A 21,909-nucleotide genomic window follows, 5' to 3' on the forward strand; every position below is an offset into this window, starting at 1 on the left:
GTACAATAAAAAAATTAATTATGTCATACGCTGGAACGCAGGCTCTCTTCAGGAGGATCGATAATTTTCAACACAGCCGGACCGATGAACGCAGATACCACGAAGTCTTCGGCTAATTTGGGAATTATTGGTGTGAGGGAAATGGGTCGTAAGTGCTTGTTGATGACTTCGACAGGTTTCTGTTTAGGAATGGGTACCACATCCGCCAGCTTCCAAGATGGGGGAAGTTTTTGCTCAGCAAAGCTACAATTAAGGATGGAAGTCACTGGCTGAGCTATAAAGTCAGCATATTCCCTAAACACCCAACTAGGTATCCCATCGAGACCCGCAGCCTTGCGGGGGTTCAACTTTCTGATTGCGGTCAAAACATCGACCTCAGAAATGGTTACCACCGCCGAGTTCGCTTCGAAGGGTAGAATAGCATCGAGTGGCGAGAAAGACTTCATTTGGTCCAGAAAGGCAGAATTGATGGCATTTGCAACATCACGGTCTGGAAGATGGTGATCCAGTCCCTCAACATGGAGTAGCGAACGCAGATTGTCAGAACCTGACGCAGGAGTCATCCCAGCGATACGCTTGACCTCCCCCCACCATTGGGAGGGCTTGGTGTTCTTTAGATGTTTAATTTTAGAAGCAAAAAACCTCTCACGAAGAGCTTTCCGCTCCCGGTTGACAGTATTTCGAAGGTGACAGAAGCTGGCTAAATCCCCTGACATAAAAGCTTGCTGACGCTTGGCGATTAGAGTCTTAAATTCAGGAGTAATCCACGGAGGGTCATTAAGATGAACCTTAGATTTCACTGCGGGCATGATAGCGTCCAGACCTGCGGTGATGATGTCACACAGTTGTCTAGAGCGATCATCAATATTAGGGGCAGAATCCAAAATGGACCAATCAACGGCTGAAAAGAACCGTCCTAGTTCGGCTTTCCTACTAGCACGTGTGTCACGCCTCGAAATTAACTTTCTGCTAGGTCCAGCACGGGATGGCCTCTTTTTAGTGCGGACAATGACCACGTTATATAACGTTATATATATAATGTTTATATTCTTTTGGTTCAATGTAGGAAAACAGGTGATGAGAATAGCTAAGTTATCAACGGGAGTGTTGGATTTTGATAAACAACTAACTCTTCACTCTGATGCACTAAGAATTGCACGGCAGCAAACGTAAAATTCTCCACACAGTCTTAACCCTTTAACTCCCATGAGTGACCAAGACTGAATTTCTCCTTACAATATCAATACAATATCAAGTAGACAAGTGATGAGAATAAAGAGAAGGAGATTATTAATTGATCCTGTACCAAATTCTCTGAATTAACATCATAAGAATCGTACAGCAGACAGTGAGGAGAATTAAAAATGAGATCTTGGAAGTGAAAGGGTGAATAAGTTTCGCAAGGCTTGCGCAACTTTTTAGCGCAGGAATGTTGCGCGCACGAGCCCGCACTTCTCTCTCCGAGGACCGGAGACTAAATCGGAGAAAGTGGGGGAAATGAATTGGATGTCTCATAGTGTTAGTAAAACTGTTAGTCTTAGTCCCTATTACTGCCGTTCATTTGGAACGTCACTCAACACTTTCCCGATGCTGTAAGGAAGCGTTGCGAAGGTGACCATCTTTCTCCTCACACTAAAAATTTGAGCTAATGATTCTATGGCAAGGTTTACGTCGTATGTTATGCAGGGCATCTTCGAAGAACCCAGTTCGTGCGTTTTGAGAAGTCAGCCTAATTTGTCATTTGCCATGTAAGTTTGCTAACCACGCCGGTCACGCTGTCATTCTTTTACTTTAAAACATGCGGGAAACACATTTTCGCTTTGAGTAAGAGACCTTAGGCAGACAGGACGGCAACACAGGGGAAAACGTCGACAAAACATGAATCAGTATGAATAAGCAAAAGGCAGGATGTGTTTACCGTCTTTAACAGCGCCACACCCTAACTGCAGCATAACATAAGTGAGCAAATGGAAACGTAAATGATTCGAAGTTCAAGATTGCTGTTGTTTTTCAGAGGACGGACGGAAAATGTACAGTGTATTAAAAAGCACGTGCTGAAACTTTTTTTTGCTTCACGTCCTTCAGTTTTCAGACAAGCGGACGCCAGGGTGTGGGGAGCGCGAGGCGCGGGTACTACGCGAGATGAGAAGCGTGTTTACTTATGCTGGACTCAAAAACTCAAAACAAATAACTTTCTTCTTTCAGGATGCTCTTTTAATGACAAATGACTTCTGAAAATGTTGTCATAATCACAGGCCATGCAGGAAATTTTGCGATTTAGTAAGGTTGATTAAATAAACCATCTTACGAAAGAGCAGTCAAGCGGAGGGAATTCCTTTCCCATCTTCTTTTCTTACTTAGTCTGTTCTTTGACGCACAACCAATGCTACGACTTCATTCGAACTTCTCTTCTTCTAAGAAAGAGTTATCATTATATCTTTGTGTTTAAGCTGAACTTGTTCTCTTCTTTATGTCACATTACTGGACCAGACGAAGCAAATCATTGCGGAGGTCTCGTTATTTTGATTTAACAGAGGGAATGATTGTCTCAAAATCTCTATAACTTCCGGCGCAATTTTTTCATGTGCCCATCTGTGTACATCTTACAGAAGGAAGGGTCAAGTTTATTGTTACATATCCGTTTGAGACAAAAATAGTATCTTGGCGACTAAGTGATTATTGTAGTATCAAAAAGAGAGAATCCTCCAAAGTGATAGGGCTCTCTTCGTTTGGTTTACTTTTGCTACCTCTTAGGTGCATGTCTACCCTGAATGATTGTTGTTAATCCTCGAATCAGCACCTCCTCTCCAATCAGAAGCACTCCTCTTATAATAAACGCCCCTGGTATCGGCCAAAAATCTTATGTATCGCTTTCTCGAATAATCTTATCTCGAAGTAAGCATGCCATGCACTAATTTTTATAATTCAAAGATTTAGGGTATTTTGGGTTATCTCTATCCGCCCTAATGTCGGTAGAGGGCGTGTTAAAGTTGTGTCTGCGAATGATATGAATTACCCTTTTCTAATATCTTCTTGGATACCTGCTTTTATATATAGCAGTATGTTCTATTTTAAAAGTATAGTCTGTTCTTAGACTTTCTCGACCACAGTGCGAGTTTTGATACCGAAAATATAATGATATCCGGTATAGGAGATAATCCATCGTGTCGGGAAAGTTACGTTAATTACCAGAGATTCTTTTTGGTAAAACAAGACATGCATCGTAAAATTCCATCAAAAGCTGCCACATAATAAACAACATGCTTTGTCCTCGCTCTGACGGCTTTGACTGAGTACAGCTACCCCTTCCCCTGTTTTGTTCGAGGTAAGAGGGCGGCTGCCCACAAGCAGTAATTGTTCTCCTAAACGAGCTCTAGACATTCAGAGGATTAAGGTACGGAAGGAGTAGGAAACTAAATGATTATCGATATACGTTACTTTGACACATGTTTTACTCAAGTATTCTAGTTCATTTTATTATGCCTTGTCTCGAACTGCCTTAGTGCGATGTTACTGAGTATTTCTCAGTGAATTCCTAAAGGAATTAACATTGCATGGAACCCCTCACTGGGGACTGTTGAGCTGAATTCAACGAAAACTGCACTCAGGTGTCTTCACACAAACATGTTACGTCGTGTTCCTTGCTAACATTTGCTATGTTTAACAAGAGAATATTTAAACAGTTTATGTTCTAATGATGAACGAACTTGATGGGGAATAAGAATGGTAGAACGGGAAGAGGAATGTACGTTTGCAAAAGGCGAGTGATCAGGTATCGGAGACCTAAATTGCTGAAGAGGAACTCGTACCTTTAGCCGTTCATGTTTACAATCCTTCCATTCAACATGATTTTCCTCCTCTCAGAAAAGCAACAGAATCCCATAAAAGATATATATAATTTTGTCGATATATGTTCACACTACAATGGTAAAACGTTACGGCCTTTAGCTTATCTTCCCCATCCCCCCACCTCCTCCTTCTTCTTCTTCTTCTTCTCCCCCCCCCCCCCCCTCCCAACATGACACTGAGAAAAAAACGGAAGGCCAGGTCACTTTCCAGAATCAAATTTTTTAAATGCTAAGGATTAAGATACAAAGGGGGGAGAGAAAAAACCCTAGTCATAACACGTTTGTGTTGGTGAAAATTCGACAGAATAACTAACCAAGCAAAATATGTATTGTAGGATTTGAAATGTTGCAATTTTCAGTCTCACAATACGCAATGCTTAACAGTAAGAGGTAATTATTTTGCTGTGAGCATATGCTTTCAAAATCCTTTCATTGCTTTCATTCCTTTAGGCAATCAGCTAGAGTGGATTAGTGCAGTTAAAACCTCCAAAGAAGATTTTTCTGTGAATTTTTGGTGCGGATGAATAAAAAGCGATTTAAATTCTAAAGAACGCGACGTATTTTTCTGACCCTGAAACCTTTTCACAGAACGGCGTTAATATCTTGTGTCATCGCAACCTTCGAGTTGATGCGTCTTTTTCACCTTTGCCAGTTTATCTACGTCTTTTCCTGTCGTCTGGAGATATACAGTCGAATTGCTCTTATTTTGCGACAGCTTTGGACGATTGATTGAAGCCATATTTTGTTTGTATGCGTGGTACCAACCTCATTCTCAAGTTCCCTCTTTGGAAGGGAAGTACGAGGTTGGCTTGGTACCAACACCGCCTTGGTTGTCAAAATAGCTGAAGGTCGCTTACTACTTTTTTTAACCTTGTTTAAGTTGATCTTTTGAAATTCCGTTTTGGCTCTTTTTATATTATTTAATTTTCGAATCTCAGTTTTGTTTTTTTTTTTTAATGAGGATGTTAACCAGAGATTTACCTCTCGGAATGTAACTGCTCCTTATAATATCCACACAATAGCCTGCAATGACATGTAATGTGAAGGTACTCAAACTTATCATCGTTTATCAGGTAGAGGTTTTTGTTTTGATCTAACACCATATTCTTGTAACTAATCAACAACGAAACGTGTCACAGCTGGAGGGGAGAATTAACAATCAGATCTTAGGTGTTAACATGCATGTCAAGACTGAGTAAATGGGGTAAGTTTCTAAAGAAACTGTGATGCTGCGTCGTTGGGATAGTATAACAGGGTAATTTGGTATTATCACCTGAGTTGATAACTTAAATCGGCCACCGTAAAGAGTTTAAAGGGTGATGTTCCGAGTATTAGCAATGCGTCAGGGCGATTGACGAAGGGCTCACGCTCGAAACGTCAGCCTTCAAACTCTTTACGTTTAGTAATTTATGTTATCATCTCAGTTGATAGCACCAAATCACCATGTCAAGACTGAATTCTGCCTATCGGGTGCCAGTTTGAGTCATTCGTATGTAAGAGCAGGACCTTCTCTTTCCACTTTTATCGCCATGCGCCTCTTGATATTTGAGCGTCCTCTTCCTTTGGCCTTATTCCAATGGTTGTTGGATTCAAAACTCATTTGCTAACCAGTTTTCTTATAACCTAACCACAGCTTATTGTCGAGAAAATTTTAAAACATAAGGTATCTTTAAATAGACCATACGCGGCCATAATTATAAGCAAAAATCCAAGAAGATAAGTCTTAATGTATACTAATCTCTGTTATCTTTGAAGCCTTCTTAAGTCTAACAGCGCATCGTCCACTGTCAAGTTTTCTTGTGATTTCCGTTAACATAGGGAGCAGAAGTAATACGATGACCTACGCGACATGCATGCCTATAATCTGCAAAAAGCTTTCCAAAAGTCTCATATACTTTCATTAATTTAGTGCCAAACCCGTTTTCCGAAATCCAAATTCAGTTTCCATAATCCCCAAAAGGTCGTTCTAGAAATGCGAAATAATTAAAATTATAGGGATGCACCCCAAATTATTACGGTAAAATATCTGAGCGGCACTTTAGAACAGCTAGAGACACAGACATCGATCCACTCAGAGTTGGTCGCTGTAAAAACTTTTCTAAAAATTCTATCTGAGATAAAGATGAATGGAATTTTCTCCTCGTGAAGACGGTCATAAGACGAGCTTATTTTACGAACCACGAAAGTCGCCAAAACTTCAGACAATGTTTTCAAATATTTGACCTTCTATAGATTAAACTCAACCAGGTTACCAATGTTTGTTTTTCTCGATGATGGAAATTTTTCCTTCCTAGGTAGGAAATTACTGGTTTACGCGATAGCCATATCCTGATATGTGGAATCTATTACTTTTTAACCTACCAAATAATGTAAAATTAATCGTTTTTTCACAACAAAGAGGAATTGCATTTCTGTAGATTGGATTGTGATCGAAGTATTGGGATATATTTCTAATTCTCATAACCTAAGTTTTTCGCTTTTCGGTGTCATTCTCAACAGAATCAATCTTGATAACGTCAAGAGAATTCCGCATAGCACTGAGACCGACTGATATAACAGGTCAATTTGTTAATGGCTGTAGGTTCACTGTTAACTGATATCAATTTGAAGTTTATCATTTACCGCACTTGGGTTGTGATAACAGGGAGAAATATCGATCAAGACAGCTATACAGATAATTGTTTCTGAGCCATCATTAAAGTAAAGTTGAAGCAGTGTGAACGACAAGCTGTTACGGGGCAAAATTATTCAAAAATTTGAACCGAACAGGTGACCTGCATCTTGAAACTTGTCGCCATCATAACTTCAAAGTATTCAGTCTTCAAACACACCACCAAAAGATTAGTAAATTTTTATTTCAGTGCGTCTTTCAGTAATGAAAAATTTTATTTCCACAGCTAACTTTTGCTTAGTTTCGCCGGTCAAACTGGAAACTTTCAGCATGTTTAAAAATCTCTACGCTAGATTGTGCTCTCATTGAGAGCAATGAACTGGCAATTCTAACTCATCATCAAACCTCAATGAAAATCTGTCTTCAAGGCTAACACAAGGGTTTGAACTTTTAACAGTTCTCGTCTTCAATTTCTCACGGTACCTAATGAGATTACTATATCACTGTTCCGCTGTTATTATTTAATCAGTCGATCAGAGAAGACATTTTTTTTAAAATATCATATTAGCTAGAAATGTAAATTATTGGCTTGTTTTCGGGATTTCTCTCACTCTTTAAGAAGAGTTCATCTAACAAACATCGCACGCATCGAAGGTATGAGATTACGGACTTTTTAAGTTAATGTCTACGTTTTATAAAAGGATAAGTCATCAACGTTCCTTTTTTTTTTTTGAACGATTGAAATGCGAAATATGTTTCCCAATGTCAAAGAAGACTAAACAACACTTGAGATTTTAAAATAAGCTAATCGAGGTATTGTTCTTTCCAATTAACAGTTTCATTTAACATTGACAACCACCTACAGCTCGAAATCAGTCCTTGCCTGAATTCCATTTTGGTAGAATATGAGATTCACTACGATTTAAACTGAGGAGCGCGGTGTTGAGACCTGAAGAGCTTTGACTTGCTTTAATCGCTATCACGAACGTTATAAAGATTAAATAACGATGCTTGTCGAAGTGGGTACCAGGGGTAGGTTCTCACTTGTAGAAAAAACGTATACAGCCACAGTCTAACATTCACTCGGCTAGCTGCAAAACGCTTTAAAAATGATGTCTCATTAGATAAAGACATAACATCTACGAGAGAGTTAACAGAGTCAATTTTCGTGTATCATTGCTCATTAAGACAGCTACACCGTCATAAAATTACTTCTCGGCTACATTGCGCCGCTAAATGTCGTTGAGATCTTCTTTTCAACGAAGGGGTCATTGCTGAACAGAAGCTGGAATTTTCAGTTTCTAAACTTAACATTATATACTTGCATAAAATCTAATTCAAGTCCTGAATAATACATACAATCGTGCATGGCACGCGCCTATTTTGGACTGGAGATCTTTCGTACGATCCTTGACCTCAATTTAAAACCATTCCTGATGTCTTCTGCTGAAGCTCCATGCCTTATCAGTAACTCTGCGCACTCAAAATTTCCCGTTTCCACTGCTATATCGAGAGGCGAGTTGCCGTCAGCATTCCGCACGTTTAGAGTCGTGGCCTTCTCTATAAGCACCTTAGCGCAGTCTGTAAGCCCTTTAGACACGGCATCGTGGAGTGGGTAGATTCCTTTCGTGGCTAGCGACTGTAAGTCCGCTTCCCCAATCTTTATCAACTTGAAAAGCTCGGGAAGTTCTTTGCCTTTGAGACCTGTATTGTACAAAAGAATCTCCGGGCAGGACGACTTTCTGTTCCGTATCCTGTTTATATCGACCCGTTTGTTGAGTGTCTCTGGGAGGGCCACAGTGTTTGTCCTCTTATGAGGAAGCTTGCTCCTATTTTTCAATCGTTTTTCAGGCTTTTCGTGCTTAACAGCCTTGTTTTTCTTTTGGATACTTTTCAGAGGAATCATCCTTTATCAGATATACTGGCTTCTTGCTGATCCAATCCGTCTTAGAGTATTACAGAATAATACTTTTCAATCCGTTACTGCAAATAGTTAGACGTCAAACCTGAAACAGACAACTGTTTCTCGTTGTGCTTACTTCGAGACTGCGCCCGGTTGTCGGTCAAATGACTTCACAATAGGATGTCATGCAATATAAGGACAGAGGATTGTACACCTGATATCAGAGAATGCCAGCATGACGTGGTAATCTTTTCATCGCATTTCCACTTATGACTGTTTATTTGTCAAAAGTACCCCTCCATTTAGTTAAATAGAATCCCTGACGACAAAAGTTATGTCTTTCCAAGCTAAGGTTTTTTTATGCTTCCGAGCCCCACCTCCAAACGTTTTAACACCAAAAATGATTGTCATAACTGGGCGATTCGTAACAGCCCGAGGAAGTAATTAGTGCAAAATAAACATATACTTTGCACATTGTCCTTAAAGGGCCATCTCGTCTTGACAAACGGGGAATGTTGATAACCCTTATCTGTTTATCAACAGCTTCTCTGCACACCTGATACATCAGGATGTGACGAAACTTTACCCTTAAAATACCACTCTACACATGTGGCTTTTTTCCGTAGCGAACGTTCTCCGTGTACTTTAGATCCTTATTCGCTTTTATCTTAAACAATTCTGATCTCAAGCCGAAGTAAACCAACGCCAGTAACAGTGTCATTTCACTACGATGTTTCATAGTTTCACGAAACACCAGATTCTTGCTCAATTTAGGGTGACCTTGATGAGAAGCGGCGGGGCGTTTGGAAATGTTGAGAGGCTAATCGTTCATCAAGACAAACGCATTCTTCTACTAAATTTCTCAAAGCGTTAATGCATCAAGTGGTCTGTTCGCACGAGCGGCGAAACTCTCTCCAATCCTACCAATTTTTAGTGCGTCCGCGACGTATTTTCGAATTGTTTCGTCATGTAAGGGAAATCAAGTAGAAATTTCTAATGATAATATCACGATACAGATCATGGGACTAGCTATTTTGATATGCTAAATTTATGTAAGCTCAATTACCAGCCGCTGTTCAAGAGATGAGCCTGTGCTCCTCTGCGGGAGGAACAAAGATTTTTATGCTGCGCCTGCGATGTTTTCCGCACTGAAAAGGCTGTGCTCTCCAATTTCCTTCTTAAGGGACATGGCCCCCTTACCCTGTCCGAATTATCAAGTTTTATTTGGCCTAGTGTATGATAATACTATACACTGCGGGTGAGCTGAAGGAAATGTTTACCTTTAAGAAAGTTAAATTTTCCCTAATGACAATTCACTCTTCAGGGCATTTACTGTGGATCGATTTATTACTGCTCTTTCCGTTGTCGAGTCATTTACACCCCTCAAATCTCGTCGTCGGAAGAATTTTTCCTCTCACTTGAGTTTGTGTTCTAAATTGGTCCATCCGATCATGCAGAAGACATGTTATGACAAACATGTCACGGTTTTTTTTTTTCCATCTTCCTGGCTAGGCAGCTTCGGCGTATGAAAAGGGGTCAGCGATTTCTTTAGAACTAAAATTGTGTTCTCTTTAGAGGGCTACAGTGCGCCAGTATGGTAACGTAGATCGTACGGGAAAATACCATAAGTTGTTAACTGAAGAATGGAAGTATGGTTGTAATGACCCCCCCCCCCCCCACAACTTGGAATTTAGTCCAGAAGACATTAACTAAAGGAGAGGGAACTTCGCCGAATAACGCCTATTCTTTTACCAAAATATAATTTCTTCTTGTTCTCGAGGCAACCCATCCTCTTACCTGAAGCCTGGCACAGGAACGGCTGTAAGATGTGCAAGACTTTGCTGGACATCATCCCCCGGCAGTCATGTTCCACCCTCTCCACCCTCCCCTTTACCCACCCTACCCTCCCCGAGATTACAACTTCGAATCAGTATTTTGTCCGGGTTCACACCAAAGTCAGCAAAGCCCCGCCGGAGCTACGAATCTGCGTATTTCTAAGAGGGTCATCTTGTAAACAACCAAACTAATCCATGCATTTTGAGGCCCAAGACTTGTGTGCCAACATTATCAGTATTTCATGTCGTAACAAGAGGAAATGACACAGTGGTTCATTGTGTACAGTGAATAAAGGGGGTAAAGTTTCTAGGGAAACTGTGGTGCAGCGTCGTTGAGGGCGTATAACAAGATGATTTGGTTTTAATTTATCAACCGAGTTGAGATTGTAAGTTGGCCACCGTAAAGAGTTTCCGAAGCTGAAGTTTTGAGCTTTGGCCCTTCGTCAAAGCGGATGTGTACAGTGTGGTTAATTGTGTTCAGGTTTTTCGGACAGGTTCTCAGCAGGTTAATTTATTTGGATTTTACCTCATGCCCTAAGACATCTTAGAAACAGATTACAGGCGGAGGTAAAGCTGCATATAATTTTAAAGTGAAATTAATAACGGGAACACTTCGCTTTATTTTGCTTCCACGTGAAACTAACGTTGTTAAAAGAAGTCGAAAATCATCCCTTTTTACAAGTACCGCTTCTGTTCAATTATTGAAAAAATGCTTTAATACATGTGAAATTGTCGAGGAATCAGCACGGTACCCGAACTGACATGCTTTTCATCTGTTTTGACTCTTATTTATGCCTTTATCTGTGTAGGTAACTCGTTGTCAGGGGTGACACGACAGAGATTTTAATTACCAGTCTTCTAATGATTCACATGTGAACACGTCATTCGTCTTTGTCAAGTACAATCATTTTTCCTGAAAACTTGCAGCTCCCATGTTATTACATGAGCAATTGTCGAGGAATCAGCACGATACCTGAACTAATTGTTTATATGCTTTTCATCTATTTTATTGACTCATATTTATGCCCATATCTGTGAAGGTAACTCGTTGTTAGAGGTGACACAACAGAGATTCCAATAACCAGTCTTCTAATGATTCACATGTGAACGCGTCATTCGTTTTTTTCGAGAACAATCATTTTTCCTGAAAACTTGCAGCTCGCAGTTCCTGATCAAATATTAATATCATGAATCCTAGGGCATAGAAACATGTTACTTTCAAATTTTTCAACTGTAAAACTATCACTCATAAATTGTCTCTAACGCAAGAGAGAACGTTTCAATGAGATAGCCGGGATCACAAGGGAAATTTAGGTCTATATTTCCAGAGAATGACCATTGGTTCTATAATCAATCTCGTTCCCTTCTGCGTTAAAGTTTTGCAGTTATGATAAATAAACAAAAGAGAATGAATTTCGTCGAGTTTCTTCAATAAGTGAGCTTTGGATGACATGCTGTTTTTTTTCTTAGCTTCCACGCAGATGCTCGGTCTTTTTCAGGAGGGGAGAATACTCAACAGTTTCACTAACAGTAATGCATCGCCCTTGGAATCTTGGAACAACTTCCCAATTTTAACTCCCTTTCCTTGTGTAAAATTTAACATATGAACCATGGAATCGTGTTTTTTTCGCCTTTTCCTGAACCAGACCTTGTGAATTTCCTACACTTATTTATTTATTATTTACCGCCACCCCCCCCCCCGGAAGAACACAACTATTAGTCCGCTTAGACCGGTGCTGAACTGTTTAACGGATTTGCATAATTCTTAAAATCAGAAATATGTACGAAATTGAAACAAAAACAATCGAAATTCTCTACTGAATCGTCTTATGTTACATCTAACGTCTGTGCGAAGCCAAAAAAATATTTAAGTTTACAATTCCTACCTAGAAAGCAAGATGTTCGCACAAGGATGTGTTTTCCCTTATAAGATAATTTTTAGACATACATTCTTATACCAATTTATTATGCGTTTCTTTTTCTCTGGACTATAAGAAATTTGCATCACCAAGTGGAAATTTAATCGTTCCCAGAGTAAGAAGAGAACTTTGCGCCTTTGTTCAGTCACCATGGGGCTGAGAGTGTGATTTCGAGCGACCAATCACATGTCGACAAATTATACCCTATGATTTCTTAGAAAAGGGGAGTGTTTCATTTCACAATCGATTCATCTTGCCTTAGCCTGCGAGGTTAGGATATTGGAAGGCGCTGTTATTGATCGAGGTTTCTTCTCAGCACTTGACCGACAAGATGTCTTCAGATTGGAGCAATGGCCTCTGTAGCTGCCTCAACGATATTCCACTTTGCCTCACAACTTGGTGTGCTCCGTGTTACACCTTCGGCAAGACGGCCGAAGCGATGGGAGATGATTGCCTGATGTGCGGAGTGGTGACCTTCGTTCCGCTTGTAAACTTGTGGTTCTTCAGCCAAATCCGTGGCAAGATCCGTGAGCAGAAAGGAATCGAAGGTTCATTGGTTAGTGATCTTCTCCTTAGCTGTTGTTGTTCGCTGTGTACTCTCGTGCAGAATGCCCAGGAAGTGGGAGTGAAAGCGCCGTTTGGAGCTTCCATCGCCAGGTCCTAAGTGAGGTTTCTTCCCAGACGTATCGGTTGAAGACCATTGAACAAAAGATTTGGTTACTCCTTGTTTCAAGTTTGCTTATTCCTATTTTCGTTTTTGTTCCTTTACTGAGTGTAGAATCAAATAATTTTTGACCTCTTCAGACTTGTCTCGTTGTAGCTTATAATCTTGCTGTACGCAATGACTCGTAATTGTATTGTATATTTCTGTATTTCTGAAATCGTCGATCTATCGCACGCTTGATCACCTGTAGTTTTCAGTCAAAACATGGGTTTTACTATCGTAGACGCAATTTGGATTTATCCTGTTTATTAGGCCAGAAATGTTACTGTGTACGTTGCGAGTGGCGCGCCCAAAGTCGGTAAATCTTTGAGAAAGTGATTCCGAATTCTCTAAACGCTTAGCTGAAATACTCTCTCCTGTAAAAGTTGGTTTTTGTAACTTTAGTTATTGCATGCATTCTGAACCTTTGGACCGTGGACTGAGCTTAAATAGTTCTTTGAACTTTAATCTTGTGTACTGTAGTGAAATTAAAATGAATTCTTGTAGGGTTTATTTGGAAACTCGACCTGCAATATTATTCCTTCTACCCGTTTCCATTATAAGTTAAGCACGCTTAAACAAGCTAAAGCGAGAGTTTATGCTATTCACATTAAAGATGTCTCGTAAATTTGCATTGGTTGTGCACGGTGTGATTTCAATTACAGATAAGCTTTTTCTCGATCTCCTTTGCGGCTATGAAATGCGTCGACGTGGCATATGCAAGCGTAAAATTTAACTTGAAAAGAGTACAGGCTGAAAAGAAAGGGCGAGGTGAAACACAAGCATCCGAAAGTGAAACGAATACAGTCAAAACATCTTCTCACGTAATAACAATTCTAACACGGAATACAAAGAACCTTTCTCCTCTCTTAAGCATAATTGACATGTTTTTTTTAACCTCGCCCGCTAGCCCAATATAATTAAAAGAAAATGAGCATCTGTATCTGAACGTAATATTTTTATAATTCAGGTTCTAAGCATAAATTCGTTTTTGTAAGGTTGGAATGTGCGGTCTTACTCGAGTTTCTCTTGTGACAAATCTTGGATTATGTCTCCACACAAAGCAGCGTGAAACAAATGCAGACCAGTGGGTCACGCAAAGTTAATCTCCCGATTGTAAGAATTCAAACGGTTTGTTTTAATTGGTAGGGGGTGTGTGAGGAAATTGAAGACCAGTAGTTTTAGACATGGATGGAGGGATAGGCTAACCAAAATTTATGACCACTTTAGCAGAAGACTTATTTTGTTGCCTCTCATGTAAAAAGTTATGATAATTTTGAAGTTTTTCGGGGGGAGACCTGAAGAGTAACTGCCTTAATTAGGGTGGCTTCATTACTAGCCACCCTATGGTTATTAATTAGCCATCTTATTAGCCACCTGAGCCTCAAAATTCACTCAAAAAGTCAAAATAATCCACTCATCTCTGATGATTCAGTGAAACTTGGGTTTTTCATTTTCAATTGAAACAAAGAAACACTGTACTTGTATTAAACCTTACTTGAAGCTAACCATTGCTTCAGGATACTTCTGAAGGCCAACATCCAATGATCTTATCATTGTATTTTTCACATTAACATTTCATTGTTAAAAACAGGAGAGAGAGTGAAAATGAAATAAGGCTCAGGTAGTGTCAGGTCACTGCAACTCACCTAAAAAATAAACAGTTTCTGTCTGTGTGACATTGGAATTTTTTTGTTTAAATATTTGTCACAGCAACCAAATTTATCCTCAGAACAATTTGGTGGAACAAACATGGTTTGATGCTACTCTGGTTTAAAGATTTCATGAATATAACCGAGTAGTTACAATTCATAGACCCACGTTTTGACACTCCTGTCTAGTCCCTTCACCAGGGGTGATCCAATCACTGCAACAAGGTCCTCTTAAATGCTCACTAATTAGCTGCCGTTTTTTCTGAAGAGGTGTAAATAGGCATCAGGTAGTAAGCTACCATCATCACGATTTAAAGGAGCATTAATGTTAAAGTTGAATTTGCCCAAAAACCTTTTCAGACTTTACAGCATATTTTTGCCAAACCCAAGGATCCAAAACCATTCATTCTGTTCTATGCAATCACTGTGATAACAAGTGTATCAGACAGACCAAATGTCAGTTTGGTACATGTTTGAACGAGCCTCAAAAAGTGGTCTTCTTTTGCAAAAAAGAAAATTCAGCTTTGTAGGAGCTCAAATGCGTAACTAATTATACAATTTTGTGGGATAATTCTGAAATTATTTGGAAGCCTGGCATATCAATTCAGCCCACACTCCTTTAAATGGTGATGATAACAGCTTACCTACTATTTACACCTTGTCAGAAGAAAAAAGGGCAGCTAATTAGTGAGCATGTAAGAGGACCTCTTGTTGCAGTGATTAGATCACACCTGATAAAGGCTCTAGACAGGAGTGTTGAAACATTGGGTCTATGAATTGTAACTTCTTGGTTACATTCATTAAATCTTTAAACAAGAATGGTATCAAACCATGTCTAGTTGTCCACCTGGTTGCCTTGTATATCAAACTGATGAAGCTTAAACTGAATAAATGCAAAACTCATTCCATTAACCGTTTAGTCCCACTAGTGACCTAGACAGAATTTCTCCTTACATTATCAGTATGATATCAAGCAGACAAGTAATGAGAATAAAGAAAAATATCAATTAGGGGATTATTGGTTGATCCAATTCCATATTCTCCAAACTACCATCACATAAATTGTATGGTAGACAGTAAGGAGAATTACTCATGAAATCTTGGGAGTTAGAGGGTTAAATTGAGTTGGAGTGTTATGTCTTAAGTTGAAAGTTGAGTCCACAATAAACTCTTCCTCACAAAGAAATGTTCAAGAAACTTGTTGTCCTATGTGTCCACAGCTATTGTGCTTTTGAGACCTGTAATCTTTAGGAGGCGAGCGTGGCCTAGTGGTTAGGGCGCTGCACTTGTAAGCCGGAGGTCCCGGGTTCAAGTCCTCCTCCCTGCCACTGGATGGATTTGTCTTCAGTGGCCCCGAATTCAACTCCTGCACGCTTTGTAAATAGCCAACTGGTCTGCCTCCTACCAGTTGGGGTTTTTTTAACAAGTTTCTGTTCATTTACGATATTTGTTTCCTTATTTACAGTGTCCCCAATTAGCACAGCAGTGCTAAAATACACTGACACTTAAATAAAGTTATTTTTATTACTATTATTATTATTATTAATCTGAGGGAACTGTGCAATGCTTCACATTTTCTCCCCGGTAACTTTTTTTGGTGTGTAACATTTTGTTTAAGAGGGGTTTATTTCTGAGCTTTCACACTCTTCCAATCCTTCTAGGTTACACAACCAACACCTTTTTGTTTTCGTTCTTGTACACACCTTTAATTAACAATTAGATCCAACCCTATGTTCTCTTGACAGCTTTTTGCAGGGCCAGGAGAGCACTGCATAGCAAAATAACAGAGACCATAAGTGGTGCTTAAGCTGACTTTGCATTTGAAAATTAATCACATGGAACATGTCACCAAAACTAAATGACTCTGGTGATACAGACCTGACTTCTCAATATCAACATTTTGAAACATAAAGAAAAAATTTTACACAGGCAGTGTATGGGAAATGTAATACACAAAAATTACTTCTGAAAGAAATTAACTTCCATTTACTTCAATAAATACACCATCACCATGTATTTACAAAAATGTTTCAACAGAAAATGCAGAGACTAGTTCATGAATATAAAAAAAGACAAGCAAAAGTGATACTTCTGTTTCATGCACCTAAAATGCAGCACACAATTTGCACTATTACTGCACTGAATGAGAGAATTTAGAAATGTACCTTAAATAGGAGAGTTTGAAACAATCTCAAGAGGAGAGATATCTTTGTGAGGGTTTTGAGCATCTTCACTGCAGTTCTCTACCAACAATCTTGCACATTTGACTCTTGAATATTTTGCAGATAGACTAGAGAAATCCAGAAAAGAGAATGCTTTGCAAGTTCCTAATGTTGAAGATTCTTCAAAACCTTGGATCAGTTTCGTTGAAATTAGTATATCATATACTCTTTGCCACACAACACATTCTATGATTTCTATTCCCTAGGACCAGAACGAGAGCCTGAATAGTCCTTAACTCTTTAACTCCAGTGAGTGACGGAGACAGAATTTCTCCTCACTATGTCAAAATCTATACAAAATCATGCAGACAAGTGATGAGAATAGAGAAAAATATCAGTTATGAGATTACTAATTGATCTGATACCAAAGTCTCCAAACTAACATAATGAAAATCATTTGGCAGATAGTAAGGAGAATTACTAGTGAGATCTTGGGAGTTAAAGGGTCAATTAAACTGTCTCACCACCAACCAGAACCACCCCCCTTCTGTTTTTCCCCCAAACCCAAGTAAGTCATGAAACAGAATAATTTGCTTTACTGTGTATCAATAGTCTTTCACAGTCTGCTAGATGACAATTGAGCAAAAGTCTTTGTCTTGAGAACTCTCACATATCGACAGGGTGTTACCTCACTTAGTATTAATGCTGAATGGAGACATTACTTTCATCTGTAGAGCCCTTGCAGATCATGCTTTCATTCTCATCTTCCCCAGTGAAAGCATAGAGAGAAATTACATCAGACTACTTGTTTATTCTTGCCTCAATTCATGGAAGTAGTTCAGATACATAACAAGTGCAGGAGGAAGAGGTAGATCACAGAGTTGTTTTACTCCATCCGGACCAAGAGTTCTCCTTATCACAAGTCTGCAGAGGTCTTGGAGGTACCTTGGATGTGTGGCTAAGAAATCAAGTTCCAGAAGTTAGTAATTATTCACAAACTACAATGCAGATCCAGACTTTGGGATAGTAAAGGAACCATTTTGTGGCCCCTTGACTTTTTTTCTGTGTTTGTGTCCATTAGGAGCACTATTATCATTAATACAAAAAAAGCTAAAATCAGGGTAGGGTGGGTGCACATCCCACCCCCACCCCCTAGGTCTGTTGTTGAACTTCACATAACACAAGTCTAGACTTATTTAGCAGACAAATATATTTCATGTAGTTTGCTATCTGTTATAGTAATGAATATTGGAGAAGAGCCAGGCAAGGGTCAAGTCATCCTTTTTTGGTATTATGTTGTGAGAAAATGCAAGTAATTGTCTAATTTGCTACAGGTTCATCCTTTTTTACTTCTGATTAACCCTTTAACTTCCAGAGGTGATTAACATGTAACTTCTACTTATAATATCCATACATTATCCAGCAATCAGGTAGTGAGAATACTCAAACTTATCAGGTATGACATAATTGTCTCGATTGAACACTAAATTCTTATATGCAATTTACAAAATAATGTGCAGCAGCAAGAGGGGAGAATTAACAATCAGATCTAGAGATAAGTTACAGTTAATCACCCTTGAATCAAATATAACCATTCAGAGAAAAGAGAAATGATCACTGATTTAGGAGCTTCTGATGATCAGCCAGTATGATAGGAGGGGTAAAGACGACAGTATAAAGAATATAAAAAGCAAACATTAGGATGTAAAGGGTTAAGTCCATTGTAAAATTAAGGAGCTGATGCAGATGATTTAAGTTTGGGTTTCAGGTAGTACACTTACGTATTTCAATAAACTGAGGAAATTCCTTCTTTTCTTCCTTGCAGTTTATCAGTGGTGCAAAAGACACTGGTAGTAGCCCCTCAATGTCCCATTCAGTGTCACCAGTTCGACGCATTCTGAATAGCTGCATTCATGACCAAAGTAAAATTGCAAAATTACTAAAAAGCATGACTTGATTGTTAGGAAGCCTTCAGTTGACAGAATGAAAATAGTGCTATGAGTAAAAACATTTTAAATTTATCTACTTACATACTGTCAATTACAAAACTTGTCAGCATCTTAAAAAATGTATAGAGAACAGTTGTATGGAGAATAATATTCATTCCAATGATCAGGCATAAAAGGTATATAGGCCTAAGAAGGGTTTTTCAAGGGGTGGGTGGTAACAGTATTCAACAGTATGTGCAAAAAGTTCTTTAAATAGTTTTTAATAAGAGCAACAATCTTTGCTAATTTCAGATTTTGCAGGCCTTTTCTTATTGCATCTCTCAGGGATGTCACTTTATTGGAATTGCTTCAATATGGATTTGACATGTGCGGTCCAAAATTTTAAAATAAATGTAAATGTTTACCCTCGCTTTTCATTGGAGACAAGTCCTTGTGATTACAATTATAGTTTAGCACGATACATTCTTTGATTGAGATGCGAGCAATTGACTGGTAATGATAAATGATTTAAGTAGAAGCCTAAAAATCAACTATTTCCCCTTTTTTCTCATAGAAAGGAAAGTTCTGGAGGATCATTCCTGAAGAAGATTCACTAAATACACATTCAGGGTTGGCTTAAAGTTGTTACATAATATCTATCCAGGTTCAACCTGCAACTTCTTGTACCCACAACACAGTGATTTCAACCCTTACAAATAAAAAATGGGAGATCTTGGGTTTACAAATGCCGTAAACATACACAGTGAAGACAAGGGCCTTAAGAAGGGTCTGAACAGTTTTATTCCCAAAAAATTATTAGCAGTTCTCCTTACTGTCTGCCATAAAATTCTTGTGATGTTACTCTGAAGAATTTGGTATAAGATCAATTAATAATCCCCTAATGATATTTTTCTTTAAATTCTCATCACTTGTTTGGTTGACATTGTAATGATATTGTAAGGAGAAATTCTGTCTCAGTCATTCAGAGGAGTTAAAGGATTAAGGCAAAATTTTCAACAATATCAACCTCTCAGATACCTTTTCCTGCTTTTAGAGACCAAGCACCCCATATAAGGTCAAGGCAATCTAGAAAAGGACCACCCTAAAAACTGCTGACTTGAGCTTGAAAAATGGTGATACCACAGGATAAGCAAAAAGCATTGTAAAATGCTGAATTAAGCATTAAAAAACTTTCACTTTACTATGACAGAGGAAAGTTACGAAAATAGGGAGAATACTGAGCACGTCAGATATAATCAGGAAGTCTCTGTACAAGGTGGGAGGGTTGAAATCTTTGGTGTTGTGAGAAATGTGTGCTGTACATAATTCATTGAAAAAAATTTAATTTTCTCACCTTCTCGTTGAAGGGCATGACCAAAATTCCACCAATTTTCACTAATGACTTCATATACTCTACATATTCAGGAGGGCAGGCAGCTCCACAATACACACGATCATACTGTCTATAGTGTGCATTTAACCACAAACAATTGCCAACAATAAACACTGGCTCACAAAAGTTGGTTCCTTGGTATACTGGATTAGTCCGCAAAAATTCTTTGAGTTTCGTCTCAGCAAACTCAACAACGTCACCATATAATTCAACCCCATGATTGACTCCATTGGCACCAATAATTAATCCGATCATGGTGGACAGGTAGCCTGTTCCACTACCCAGGTTCAAAAATGATAATCCTTCTTTTAATTCAAGAGATTCTAGAACTTGAGAGTAAATACAAGGAGCTGACAAATGAACATTACCACTCTTCCAGGCCAAATCTTTGTATGCATGTTGTTTAGTTCCCTCTGGAAAATAGTCCGCTCTATCTATCACACGGAGGACATGTTCCACCTCTGGCGATTTGATGTAGTTAGCTTCTTTTAAGTTGTCAATCAACTCATCATTGTCTTGTCCTGAACTAACTGCACCACCCATGATAAATGGATATTTTAAAACCAGCTCCTCTGAGAGTAAGTCCTTCACAAACGATCTAGCAAATTCATTAGATGATCTTCCTTCCTTTAATTGCAATATTCCTGAAAAACAAAATGTGTCAATCAACATACTTGTAATAGTAAGCTGTGCAAATTGATAAAGGGCCGCAATTTGACAGCAAAGCATGGTTTGAAAAGTTAGTTTAAAACCCTTTCACCCTTAAGAGTGATAAGTATTTTATTTTTCTCAACACCATCATCTCTGAATCAAACAGTGCAGGTCATGAGAATAATGGAAAGAATCACAAACTGAAGAACTCTTGATTGTTAAAGAAATTCTCCTTGCAGGTAACATGGGAAATAAGTGTAGAAAATTATGGAGATCTTGTATATTGATGTTAGAGTGTAAGGGTTAAAATATTAATTCTATAAGTCAAAGTGGCCTAGTAAATATACAAATGTAATGAACAAGAGGTAACATGGCTGCTCAGGTAGATAACCAGTGATTATACAGCTGTTCAATAACTACCCGATGGCAATGAAAAAGCGGGTAGATCGGAAAAAATGTAGCTTCTAACCAACTGTTTCTTTGGCCACGACAGCCAACAATCATAACATGTGGCCTGCCTGCCTGTCAAAACATTTGAACACGCGCCATGTTGCTTGAAAGAGTATTTTGGCGTATTAATTCAATAAGCTTCAAATGATATATAAATCCACGGCTTCAACTAGTTTCAAATTGAATGACAAGAAGTCTTAAAATGAAATTATAACCAAGGAATAAGTCAATTATAAACTCAGGCGCGCATGAATTGTTTAGAAACGAAGCGTGTTCTTAGAGGATCCATCACGTCATAAATGGATATGAAACTGACTTTGTTGTTGGACAAGTCTGACTAAAACGTCATCAGTAAATTAATAAGCAGTGAGAACGAAATTCGTAGAAATACTCCTTGTAACTGAGGAACACACCTACCTTCGTTATTTTACCGACTATTGAATTCAGGATGAAGACGAAATGATATCGATGCTACCACGTTCACGGCGGCTTAAAGTGGCTTTATCGATGAATTTGAATGATTTATTTCCGATAATGCTGACCAAACATATGGTGTTTGTAACTTTAAGAGACGATAAGCCTTCTAATATGCAATCTTATTTATAGCATAGAACAAAACTAGTTCAATTTCAAAGCTGTTTCGTTCGTTTTTGCACCACTGTGTAGCTGGAAAGAACCTTGGACTGAAACAAAACAAACAAAGAAACCAAACTACTGTCTAGGAGAGGAGTTAGTAAAGCTTTCGCAAGAGCAAATTGTAGTTTGTCGTAAATATGCTGAAATTGATCAAAATGGTGAGAAAAAATGTAACCAGGAAGAGTTAATAAAGATAAATTCGATATATTTTAAGAAAT

At 38.7% G+C, this 21,909-nt stretch overlaps 3 protein-coding genes across 3 annotated transcripts; 1 reads left to right on the forward strand and 2 right to left on the reverse strand.

The window, feature by feature from the left end:
- Window positions 1-6,686: 6,686 nt before the first annotated feature.
- LOC113685892 (protein phosphatase 1 regulatory subunit 27) lies at window positions 6,687-8,731 on the reverse strand. Its single transcript, XM_027203473.2, has one exon. It carries the CDS (start codon window positions 8,363-8,365, stop codon window positions 7,838-7,840), a length of 528 nt encoding a protein of 175 aa, XP_027059274.2. The 5' UTR covers window positions 8,366-8,731; the 3' UTR covers window positions 6,687-7,837.
- A 3,630-nt stretch (window positions 8,732-12,361) lies between these two features.
- LOC149036303 (uncharacterized) lies at window positions 12,362-13,453 on the forward strand. Its single transcript, XM_089189188.1, has one exon. It carries the CDS (start codon window positions 12,448-12,450, stop codon window positions 12,778-12,780), a length of 333 nt encoding a protein of 110 aa, XP_089045314.1. The 5' UTR covers window positions 12,362-12,447; the 3' UTR covers window positions 12,781-13,453.
- LOC113685882 (protein-L-isoaspartate O-methyltransferase domain-containing protein 2) lies at window positions 12,362-21,766 on the reverse strand. Its single transcript, XM_027203460.2, has 4 exons — window positions 21,473-21,766; window positions 19,916-20,598; window positions 18,415-18,538; window positions 12,362-17,591 (listed from the first exon to the last, which is right to left on the reverse strand). The coding sequence occupies exons 2-4, from the start codon at window positions 20,495-20,497 to the stop codon at window positions 17,443-17,445; spliced, it is 855 nt and encodes a 284-aa protein (XP_027059261.2). The 5' UTR covers window positions 20,498-20,598; window positions 21,473-21,766; the 3' UTR covers window positions 12,362-17,442.
- Window positions 21,767-21,909: the final 143 nt, after the last annotated feature.

The sequence above is a fragment of the Pocillopora damicornis genome, chromosome 12 (assembly GCF_964200805.1).
Source record: "Pocillopora damicornis chromosome 12, jaPocDami1.2, whole genome shotgun sequence".
NCBI lineage: Eukaryota > Metazoa > Cnidaria > Anthozoa > Scleractinia > Pocilloporidae > Pocillopora > Pocillopora damicornis.

What these genes read in the sequence shown, in the direction of transcription:
- LOC113685882 (XM_027203460.2), bottom strand. Translation starts at nt 20,497, where the DNA reads ATGGGTGGTGCAGTTAGTTCAGGACAAGACAATGATGAGTTGATTGAC. An exon ending in TCATGCCCTTCAACGAGAAG is followed by an intron (nt 18,539 to 19,915) that starts GTGAGAAAATTA and finishes TCATGAATGCAG; the next exon opens with CTATTCAGAATGCGTCGAAC. An exon ending in TCCTCAGTTTATTGAAATAC is followed by an intron (nt 17,592 to 18,414) that starts GTAAGTGTACTA and finishes TTGATTTCTTAG; the next exon opens with CCACACATCCAAGGTACCTC.
- LOC149036303 (XM_089189188.1), top strand. Translation starts at nt 12,448, where the DNA reads ATGTCTTCAGATTGGAGCAATGGCCTCTGTAGCTGCCTCAACGATATT.
- LOC113685892 (XM_027203473.2), bottom strand. Translation starts at nt 8,365, where the DNA reads ATGATTCCTCTGAAAAGTATCCAAAAGAAAAACAAGGCTGTTAAGCAC.